We start from the raw sequence: 12,235 nt of genomic DNA, 5'->3' as shown, positions 1-12,235 counted from the left end.
CTGGATTCTGTGGTAAGAGTACTAGTATGTTTACTTTTCTAAGAAAATGTTAAACTGTCTTCCAAAGTGGATATTCCATTTTGAATTTCTACTAGCAGTAAATGAGAGATCCAATTGCTCCATGTGATTGTCAGCGTTTTATGTAGCCAGTGTTTAAGATTTTGGCCATTCTAATGGGTGTATTTTGGTATTATTATTTTAATTTGCAATTCCTTGATGATATATATTGTAAAATTTCATTTTAACAATAACATAACTGAAAAATATTTCCCAGTATTGATGGGTGCAGATATTTTGTCATGCATGTATTCAAATTGAAAGGATTATTTACTTTTTAAAGGAAAAGATACTTTGTTGATGCACACCTTTTAATATCTTAACACTTTTTAATAATTTATTGGCAAAGGGGCCTACTTTTCAGATTTATTTCTTTATATCTATTTTAATATTTCACATACTTGATGTCCATTACTCCGAATATATTGTTTATTACCTAATATTTCTGGATAGTAACCTTGTCTAATTTCTCCATTACAATTTGACTGGCTATCTATCATCTTATTATTCCTTTACTTCTCTAATGAAATAAAATATAAATTTTCAAGTCGTAAGTGTAATTTCTTTTTAGGAAAAAGATTTGGAATATTTGATGATGAAAAAGTTGAGTCTTGTAAACTGCCAAAACTAATACATTTTTCTGTAATCATATTTCTTTTAATATTTTAAATGTTCTATATCATTATTTTTATAACAGGACTTTGAGCATTTTCCTTATTAAGACAGGGAATCTAAGTGGCTCATGGCAATCCCTAGACAATCCATAGAATCTTTTTAGGGACATAATAGAGATGTCTTTATAAATTCATGTTTAGTTATAAAGCTACCCTGTGTATTATAAATAATTTTCATAGCTTTATCTTAGCTTTATTACACTGCAGTCTTTTGAGGTTTTGTTTACATATAGGTTGTCTCATGTTAAACCACAACTCTTAATTTATGCTAAAGTAATAAAGCATTATTAAAATTTGTATTATAAAAATATCACACATACTGTGAGCTAGTTCTAATTTGAAATATATTAAATTTGTTTGTTTTTTTAAGTATTCACTCTTGTTTTACATTTCCTTTTCTTTTTTTTTTTTTTTTTTTTTTTTTTAAATATATTTTATTGATTTTTTACAGAGAGGAAGGGAGAGGGAGAGAGAGTTAGAAATATCGATGAGAGAGAAACATCAATCGGTTGCCTCCTGCACACCCCCTACTGGGGATGTGCCCGCAACCAAGGTACATGCCCTTGACTGGAATCGAACCCGGGACCTTTCAGTCCACAGGCCGACGCTCTATCCACTGAGCCAAACCAGTCAGGGCTTCCTTTTCTTTATTATTGGTTTTTTAGAGAGAGGAATGGAGGGAGGGAGCGAGAGAGAGAGAGAGAGAAACATCGATGTGAGAGAGTCCCAACCTGGGTATGTGCCCTGACTAGGAATCGACTGGTTGCCTCCTGCTCATGCACATGCCCCAACCAGGGGACAGGGTGCAAACCCACAACACAGGCATGTGCCCTTGACCTGGAATCCAACCGCTGATGCTCCAACCACTGTTTACACCGTCAAGGGTTATACATAATTTTAGCCTTATTTTTGTACCATGTAAAACCTTTACCTAGAAAAATAAATATGTTTAAAATCACAGATTGATATCCTTAGTATTAAAGGAAAAAAATCCTTACATTACACAAAATAACATTAGATGCTGCACTTTAGGTTATATTGCTTTAGTTAATTTACATTAGTGCATATTTTCTGCTATTTTATGGTTTTCAAAGTTTTTGGTTTTGAAATCCTATTTATAGACCATTAAAAATTAGGACCCCCAAAGAGCTTTTGTTTAAGTTATATCCGTGTTTAACATTAGAAATTTGGGGTGGGGGTGTTAGTGGGAAGAATGGCCTTATTTTATATATATTTTTTTGCAAACTTTTTTAATGCTCAACTGTAATGTAGTAGGAAGAATGGTATTATTTTACTGTGTTGTAAATTTAATGTTTGCCTTTATGGAAAATGGCTGGCTCCCCATATTTGCTTCTGCATTTCATCTATTGCAAAATGCTCTTGGTTAAAGTACATGAAAAATACACTGAGTGGCCAGATTATTATGATCTCTGAAGGCATAATAATCTGGCCAGTGTGTGTGTGTGTGTGTGTGTGTGTGTGTGTGTGTGTGTGTGTGTGTGTGTATGTATGCGCGTGTGCATGAATTCGTGCATTGGTGGGGTCCAGCTAGCCTGGACAGGGGGAGGGGACATGGGCGGTTGGCCGGCCTACATGCTGGTTGAACTCCTGGTTGAGGGACAATTTGCACATTAGCCTTTTATTATATAGGATATACACTGGCCAGATTATTATGCGTTCAGAGATCATAATAATCTGGCCACTCAGTGTATATGACTTTACACTGGATATGTGTTTTAACTTTTTCAGGTAAATTTAGAAAAATACTGGTTTATCAAGTTACACAAATATTTCAGATTTTAATGTATTTTACTATACAAAATAAAAATCCACATCTTAATACTAACTCTAATGTCATCATAAAATGTCTGCAAAAATTTGCCTGTCTAATGCTGTCTCAAGAAAAATTCTTGTTACAAGCCTAAAAGGGTTTCATTCAGCTTTTAACCCAATCACAGTAATTGTTTTTCTTGAAACAATCATCGTACTTCATAATGCAGAAGACATGCTTTATGTATATATCCTGTGTTGGTGCATAGAATATTAAAAAGGTATGTATCCAAGGATAGTGATTTTAATAAACTTAATTTTTATTGCTTCATCCAGGTATAATAATTGAAAATTTTAAGCTGCTACTGTATTGCATGTGAAGAATACAATGATTTCTAGTAAACATTTGAATACAAATGCTTTGATTTTTGCAAAAAAAAAAAAAACAACCACAGGATTTATGCCCATCATTGATTTTGCACTATCCACAGATGTCGTAGAGTGAAAAGCCCGACTAGATCATACATAACATTTTAACTATGTTCTAGTGTTAATAAGGCATGAAACAGTTTTGAATCTGTGCACTTCATGAAATGGTGTGGGGACTCTGAGTATTCCATGAACCACACTTCCAGAATTGCTATTTGAATGGAATGTTGCTTTGATATATACTTCTGAAAATCAGTCATACTTTGGTTGATTTGTTGGTAATATGTTAATTTAAGCTTTCTTCAGTGACAGGCTTTCAGGGATATATGCATAACTCTTAATGGACAGCATATCTTCTTATAAACATTGTAAGGATAAATTTAAAAATTGTGTCTTTTGTTAGTTTTTGTTGGAATTCTTAAAAAATGAAGGTGTCTTATGAAAGTGAAAATTTCATGAACTCTGTTTTGGCAGAATTTTATAGGTCAGCTCAACCACTTACTGTATGTATGTATGACCTAGAGTAAGTTATTTAAAAGTTCTGTGCCTCAGTTTTATGATCTCTAAAATAGGATAACAATAAATCTACTTACAGGGTTGCTATGAGGTTTAATTGAATTAAAAACAATTTTCATAGCTTTATCTTAGCTTTATTACACTGCAGTCTTTTGAGGTTTTGTTTATATATAGGTTGTCTCATGTTAAACCAGAACTCTTAATTTATGCTAAAGTAATAAAGCATTATTAAAATTTGTATTATAAAAATATCACACATACTGTGAGCCAGTTCTAATTTGAAATATATAAGAATAATTTATAGGAGAAGTGAAGGCCTATGAATTGCTTCTTGGGTGGGTACACAGTTATAGTGAACTTCTTTAAGTGATTCTATTATTGATGTGTCAAGTTATAATGAAATTTACTGTCTTAATTTCTTTTGATGACACTTGAATAAAATCTCTGCCTCTTTCATTTTACTACAAGTATATAGCAGTGGATTTATAGAAGGAAACAGTAACCTTAAGACATTACTAGGAACCTGAAAACTTTGCTCATTCTAAAATAGTTTAAAAATGATCTGTCATCTAATTATACTATCTTTTTAAAAATTATGAGTGAAGCTGTATAAAAGCACTAAATTATACTCTTTAAGAAAATCTCATCACTAATAAATTGTATGTGTGTTTAGTGAAACATGCTGTGCTAAACAATATAAATTGCTGTGTTAACATGGATTATTGTAAGCTTTTGATTATTTTATTTATAGAAATATATTTTAGAGTTGGAACCAGGTTATAATAGAGCATCAGGAAGGGAATATTACAGCCGCTGTTGCATAGTGATTTAAAGTCATAGATCTCTGCATTGTGTTAATATAATTTTCACAAAATTATGCTAACTAAGAAAATGGAATAATAGAACAATTTAAGAATATTTTTTAAAGTACTTAACTTTGTGAATAATAAAGCTAAACATGTTATTTCAGAAAGTGATAGGTATAGGTAAAGCTGAAGTTATGAAAAGATAACAGAAATGGTAGTCTCTCCCCTTTAACCCACCAGTGAATCATAGGCATCGAGTTAGGGTGTTAGGGTATGTAAGGGGGATTTGAAAATTGAAGCTTCAAACAGTGAGACTATAATAATTACTTTCTGTTAACTGCATTTGTAATCTTCGTAGTTAAGTCAAATATAAAAGTAAAAATACACACTGAACCCTTGTCCTCCCCCCCTCCAATGTCATGATCATAAAATTCACGAATTAAGTATCTGCTATAAATAATGCCTGGAAGATTTTGGATAAGACAGCTTGTTTGATTTTTTGGTACTAGTACTAAGTGTGATTATAAAACAATATTTTCATACAATTAGAAAATTATATGGCTTTATTACTAGTCAGTTTTATAAAATAGTCTAGTTTTATTGCTGGTGCATAATGGTATAATTAATCAAGTTTTATGAGTCAAAATAATTTCAAGGAAAGTTTAAAAAATGGCTCTGATAACGTTTTGGTTTTAAATTTTCTAAATAGGGCGACAACATTTCTTTTTTGTTGTTTTTAATCCTCACCCGAGGATATTTTTCCATTGATTTTTAGGGAGAGTGGAAGAGAGAGGGAAAGACAGAGAGAAACATTGATGTGAGAGAAACACATTGATCAGCAGCCTCCTGCACGCCCCACACTAGGGATCGAGCCCACAACCTGGGCATGGATCCTGACTGGGAATAGAACTGTGATCTCCTGCTTCATAGGTTGATGCACAGGGCTAAAATAGATTTTAAAAGTAGAAAAGTTATGCTTTCTTTAGATTCAGACATTGTTACTTTTGTCTGAGTATGTTTTTTAGGATCACTACATTTAACACATTTGTCTGATATTGGAAAAGATGATCAAATAATAGTGCAAATTGTAACTATAATATGTTGAATCATTTCACCAAATGAAATGAAAAGTTTTAGGAAACCGTTTCTGTATTGATATTTAACATTTTATACATTTATATGACCTTTTGTGTTCACCTCAAGAGCATTTCGTTTCACAACTTGCCACCTGTGTAATACCACTTTTATTTAGGTTTCCAAATAAAAACACTGTTCTAATGAAAGAAGGGAGTGTTACATTGAGCATTCAATAATTGTTTGAGTTTTGTGGAGACTTTTATGGTAACCATATATTATATTGGTCGTGGGTAAAATAATGCTTGAGTACTTGAATAAAAAGGCAAGGATGAATTATAGTATTTCAGAAGTGAAAATAATCTATAACTGTTTTAGCTTAGTGTCCCACAACTGTTTGGATTGTATGTATGAATGTGTTTGAATATAAAAGTGGTAACAGTCATTTCAGACTTTAGTGCTTGAAGACTTTAGTGCTCTGGGAGGAAAAAATAATTGGCCCTGGTGGTTATTATGATGAGGTTTTTTAAAAATCTAGGCATGTGTCGTTGATGTATTAGAATAAAAACATTAAAAACATTCTGTGGTAAATTTCATGTAATCTGATTTATAATCTAGCATTATAATCTGGGTGCTTTAAACATTGTAGTATGTTAATCCCGGGAAACTGAAGTTTCTTTTCAGTGCTCTTATTAAGTAAGAGGTATTGGAAAATTAAAAATTTTTAATGGAAAGTGTTGTCCCAATTTATTCTTTTCTTTTTGATTTTAGATGGGAAATGTGATAAGATCGATAGGTTGACTGTGACAACTATGTTTACTTACAGAGAGAACAGGAAATGAGAATGGGTGATATGGGTCCCCGTGGAGCAATAAACATGGGAGGTAGGGATTGGAAGCAAAGGCTTCTATAACTTACTTGTAATTCTTTGGGCAACGGTACATGCTATTTGTGGTATCTACATGTCAGTAACAAATAAAATTTGGAATCAACATTTTAATGATGAAATCTCTTACATTTATGAAATTAAAAGATACAAGTATATTTAAAAATATATGCCTAGGGAGAACTTTTTCATTTTGTTTATTTGAAAGCTAAAATAGGCAGTATCTTTTGTTTTTTTTTTATTTTTATTAAATATGTTTTTATATTTTTTTAGAGAGGAAGGGAGAGGCATAGAAAGATGGAAATATTGAAAAGAGAGAAACATCAATTGGCTGCCTCCTGCACACCCCTTACTGGGGTTCAAGCTGCAACTTGGGCATGTGCCCTGACCTGGAATCCAACCAGTGACCTACCTCTTAGTTCATGGGTTGGTGCTTAACCAGTGAGGCACACCAGTCGGGCTGTATTATCTATTAACAGATTTAATGAAAAATACCTGTAACCAGGTTTTGATACAATATGAAACTTGTTCAGTTAATTGCATGGTATAATATTTCAAAAATCAAATTTCATGCCTTTAAATTGACCTTTTTACTTTAGAAATTTGGTAGTTTTTGAGTTGTAGAGTATCTAAACTTTTGGGGAGTATTTTAGAAATTTCTATTTCAAGGTACCTTTTCTGTAACTTTGTGTTGTGTAGCTATTTTTATTTATTTTACTAAGTGTTTAATATTTTGCCGTATTGTGCACAGAAACATGCTCTTTGGAAACATTTATGACTGTGAAGGAAATGAGTTGTCTTACACATTTAGGTTAATACATAACTTTAGAGTTGATATAGTTGTGTGTATGTGTGTGTTTTAAATTGTTTTTATTGATGTTAGAGAGGAAAAGAGAGAGACATCCATGTGAGAAACATTTACTGGCTACCTTTTATGCACCCCACTGGGGATCAAGCCCTTAGCCCTGGCATGTGCCCTGACCAGGAATCAAACCGGCGACCATTTGGTGCATGGGTCAACACTCAGCCAACTGAGCCATACTGGCCAGGGCAAGAGTTGATATAAAGTTTTTAAGAAAATGCCTATGATAATAACATCTTTAATATTTGTTGGCTTTATAACCATGTTTTTAGGGAAATAGCACTGAGTAAGTAAGCTAGGGAAAAGTAAGTGTGGAAGTTTTTCATGTTATTAACTTTGAAGTGTCTCACATTTAAGTTATATAAATCTTTACATAACACACATGTACATATTGTTGTAAAAATTATATTACCTTAATATTTCAATATGCATAACATGCACACCCACTGAACAAATCCAAATTGTACTTAGATTACGTAGTATATGGAATAAGAAAATCTTAAAGCCTCTAATGTGTGATACAAGTATTTTGCATTATCAGCTTCCTTTCTTCCTCTCATGGCAGTTTCTTTGCCACTGCCAATTAGATGATCTAAAATCGTTTCTTGCTGTTCACTTTGTTACTTTTCTTACCTGCTAAAGTAGTAACTGAGAATCTCTGGTATGCAAAGTAAGCATGAAACATGGCCCTTACCCATAATGGACTCCATTGTGAGTTAATACAATCGAGGCACAAAGTAATCAGCAGAGTAAATTAATTGTAAATTATGAAACACAGTTGTATATATAATGAGTACAAGTAGTTCAGTATTTATGTCTACTTCAAAGTAAATTGTGGGTTGTTCCAGGTGGTTTTAAGAATATAAGTATGATTTTATGGATTGTAGTTCGGTTTGAAATGCCATTTTAATTATTAGATTGTCATTAATATCAGAACCAAACTTGAAGTATATCTGATGTTTTCCAGGGATACCAAAACATTCTGACTGCTTGGTTAGCAACTTTATCAGAAGAAATATAAAACGGTGCCTTTAGATTCCTTATTTAGTTAGGAATTTAAGAGAATCACAAATTTTATGGCATTTTATTCCCCAGAGAACCATATTTATATTTGAGCATTTACTCAACTTCCTAAAGTCTAACCCATGTAATTTTTTCCTCTTTACATTTTATTTAATGTGACACTTTCTCCTAATGATTTACTGGGTTGTGTATCATTATATAGTTTTGTTGCTGGTGTCAGTTCACATCCTGTCAAGTTACATTGATGGAATGTGTCAATAGATTTTCTGGTATGTTTACCAGTGTACATACCAAGTGGAAAATAGGTTACAAAACTGTTTTTCATGGGATCAAATAATTCTAAGATTTCTTGGATCTTTAAATTTAATTTTTTTTGAGAGGAGGGAGGTGGGAGAGAGAGAGAGGAGAGAGACTGGTTTGTTGTTCCACTTAGTTATTTTATTTTTTAAAATATATTTTATTGATTTTTTTTTTTACAGAAAGGAAGGGAGAGGGAGAGAGAGTTAGAAACATTGATGAGAGAGAAACATCAGTCAGCTGCCTCCTGCACACCCCCTACTGGGGATGTGCCCGAAACCAAGGCACATGCCCTTGAATCGAACCTGGGACCCCTGAGTCCGCAGGCAGATGCTCTATCCACTGAGCCAAACCGGTCAGGGCTCCACTTAGTTATGTATTCATTCATTGATTCTTGTATTTGCCCCGACTGGGGATTGAACCCACAGCCTTGGCATATTGGGCAGATGCTCTAACCAACTGAGCTAACTGGCCAGGGCCTTAGATTTTTATTTTTTAAATATGTACTCTGTAGCTTTTACAAAACTGATTTGAGAGAGAGAGAGAGAGAGAGAGAGAGAGAGAGAGAGAGAGAGAAAGAGAGAGAGAGAGAGAGAGAGAGAGAGAGATTTATGTTGGAAACATCCATAGGCTGCTCCCAGCATGTGCCCTGACCAGGGATCAAACTGCAACCTGAATGTGTTGCCCTGATCCGGAATTGAGCCCAAGACCCGTAGGTGCTTGGGACGATACTCCAACCAACAGACTTACACTGGCCAGGGCTTAGATTTTGTTAAGTTCAGTTTAATTACAGCTGTGTGGTAGAAGATGTAATTAGTAAAAATAAGACTGTACTTCAACTATTGATAGTTGGAAATATTATTTTTTAGTTATTTTACTATACCTGTAGTAGCATAGTTATATTTGAATCTCACAAGTTAGATGTAACAGTTCTGTTCTATTGAAAAAACCCTCCCTGATCTATAACCTGTTGTTTTTGCAAAAGTTGAGGTCAGATTGATTCCTCCCAGATTCATGTCTTCATTCTTTCTCATTTCCATTGTGAGGGATGTTTTGGAATTCTAGTAAAATTTTTTGTTTATAACTGTGCTAAGGAATAGAAATTTCTTGGTTAGTGAAAGTATAGATATATCAGGAAGAACATTTATGGATTAAGGAAATAATTCCTTCCTTAAGAAGTTGTTAGATTCCTGAGGATTGGGTTCAGAAAGAGCAATAGTGTGTTGTCAGGGGCAGAGAAAGGAGTAGGGCTTTTCTCTCCCAGCTGTTCCTTGTGTTCAGCCATTTAGACATGTCAGTTTTAATGAAAACTTCAACTCATGTTATAATGTGTTTATGAGAAATTGAATTCAGGATGTTGTAAAATTGACCTACGTAATGAAATACTAGAAGAAAACTCGAAGTTAAAGTCAATTTTTTTATTTTTTAAATATTTTTATTGAGAGAGACATTGATTGGCTGCCTCCTGCATGCCCCCTACTGGGCGTTGAACCCACCAGGGCGTGTACCCTGACTGGGAATAGAACCCAGGACTTCTTGGTCCCTGAGACGACACTTAATCCACTGAGGCACCACAGCCAGGCTGAGTCAATTTTTATTATGAATTTTTAATGATAAACAAATATATCAGTACTTTAAAAATTAAAAACTTGTGGAAAGTATCTAAAAATGCTGTGTTTGAGGCCATTATAAATGTGGTATTATAGCTCAAACACTATTGTAGTTTTCATCTTTCTTAAGAAAGAGTTTGTTCCCATTTGCAGAATTTCAACGTGTTGAAAAATTTAAAAAAATCTAATGTATTAATATTATATCTGTATTTGGTTGCAGTGGCTTTTAAAAATAAGCTTTGTCATGTTGAGAGTCATTTCAATTTGTTTGTTTGATCACATATTTCTACATAAAGTTAAAAAAAGTACCTCATAATTTTTGGAGATGTTCAGTAACTATAAAAGTCAAGAGATTACTTATAGTGAACATTATATATTTAAGGGGATGGATTCTCTCAAAATTAATGCAATTTACATGATAGCATTTTTAGTCATGACTAAAAATATTAAGTGGTTTTCAAAGTGCTAATCTTTTGATTTTCATTTAAACTGGTAGAGTTTAGCCACCATCTAAAGGGAGTATTTGGTTAAAAAGCAAACTATAGAAATCATACTGACTTTTTTTTTTTTTTTTAAATTCTCAAGCTTTTACAGTCTCAAATGTCCTTAAGTGATTGATAGTTGTCTCATGTTTTATATACTTTTGTTTTTGGAATGAAAATTCTATTAGTGTAGGTAACACTCTGTTACAGAGTAGTTAGCTTAGTGTCCCATTCTCAGAGAAGGAAAATGATTTTGATGATGTATACTTTTTTGTTGTTGTTGTTGTTGTTACATTTTTAATGTTTATTGAACTAAGATAGGACAGCTCTAAGTATAGATTGTTTTGTGTAGATGGGTTTAGCCCAGCACCTGCTGGTAACCAAGGTCCTCCTCCAATGATGGGTATGAATATGAACAACAGAGGAACTATACCTGGCCCACCAATGGGTCCTGGTCCTGCCATGGGACCAGAAGGAGCTGCAAATATGGGAACTCCAATGATGCCAGATAATGGAGCAGTGGTAATGTATCATAACTATTTTGATTATATTCAATAATATATACTTATGCTCCAAAGGTAACTTCACACTTAAGATAATTTGGGATTTGTTTTGGCAGTAAATATTAATATGCAATAAAGAAAAAGCAATTTTGTGATGTTATATGTTAACTATGAGGCAATTTTTAAGTATCTTGAGAGAGTTATTACCATCCATGTATGTAGCAAACACATATGTTACAGTTGTTTTTACAGTGCTTTTAATTTGTATCTACCTCTTACCAGCATTCAAGTACTTTATGTGTTCTTTTCCTGTGTGGACTCCTTACCTTTGATGGGGGACAAAACACCAGTATGTGTGAAAACAATTTTTTGTAAATATAAGTTTAAAATTTTAAACTTACATTGTAGACTTACTAATTAACATATGTTACTAAGTTAAAAGTAGACAGTTTTATGTCTTGGTTTGAGAGTGTGAAGATATCTTTGTGTGCATTATTATAAAAATGTTTTCCAGTAATAATTCTTACATTTGAATATCAGTAGCAAGACTTGATACCTGTTTCATTTCCCTCAAAGTAAATCACTGTTTAAATGAGCTTTATATTAGTTAAACATTTTCTCATTTGTTTTTTGTTAATGGTTTTTCTAGGTACCATTTAGAAAAGGAAAATTGGTTGACTGTATATTTTGAAAAGGAAATTTAGTTTTAAAACACCTACAAAAATCTTAAGGCGCCATTGCTGCTAAGAAAGAAAAAGCACTGCAAAGTAAACTCAGACATGCCATCAGCTGTAACTTCTTCCTGGTCTCAGAGGTGTTAAAAGTGAATGTGTGTCTTAGAATTGGTGGATGCAATATTGTAGCATTTTAAAATTTATTTATTTTTTAAAATTTATTTACTTTAAATGCTATCTTTTATGAATTTGGGGGAATTAGACATGCTAACAGTGTTTTTTAAAATGAGTGTAAAGGGAGATAAAGAGGCAGTACTGTCATATCTGCTATGATCAGATGGCGCTTAATGTAATTAGTGTATTTGTTAACTTCAGTGGAGGTTTTATTTTAGAGTAAAATATCTAAAAGCTAGTAAAAACTTGTAACACCTTGTTTAAATTTTTGTGTGGCAATATAATCAGTAGTAGTAATTTTGAAGTGCTATAAATGGCCAATTTTTCCACCCCTCCCTCTGAAATTGTATACTTTATTTAAATATTGTCTTCGGTCTTTTTCACACTGGAGTTTTGAG

General features: G+C 33.0%; 1 protein-coding gene across 2 annotated transcripts in view; it reads left to right on the top strand.

The window, feature by feature from the left end:
* The window catches only part of PSPC1 (paraspeckle component 1), a 124,906-nt gene that overhangs the window by 80,785 nt on the left and 31,886 nt on the right, over positions 1 to 12,235 (top strand). For both annotated transcript variants that reach the window (XM_054718721.1, XM_054718720.1), the window contains exons 7-8: positions 6,153 to 6,210; positions 10,839 to 11,008. In XM_054718721.1, the coding sequence (XP_054574696.1) occupies positions 6,153 to 6,210; positions 10,839 to 11,008 (228 nt within the window). The remainder of the gene's footprint in view (positions 1 to 6,152; positions 6,211 to 10,838; positions 11,009 to 12,235) is intronic.

Source organism: Eptesicus fuscus, chromosome 7, assembly GCF_027574615.1.
Source record: "Eptesicus fuscus isolate TK198812 chromosome 7, DD_ASM_mEF_20220401, whole genome shotgun sequence".
NCBI classification, from domain to species: domain Eukaryota; kingdom Metazoa; phylum Chordata; class Mammalia; order Chiroptera; family Vespertilionidae; genus Eptesicus; species Eptesicus fuscus.
Note: the sequence above shows the minus strand (reverse complement) of the source record. Positions and strands in the feature narration are given on the sequence as shown.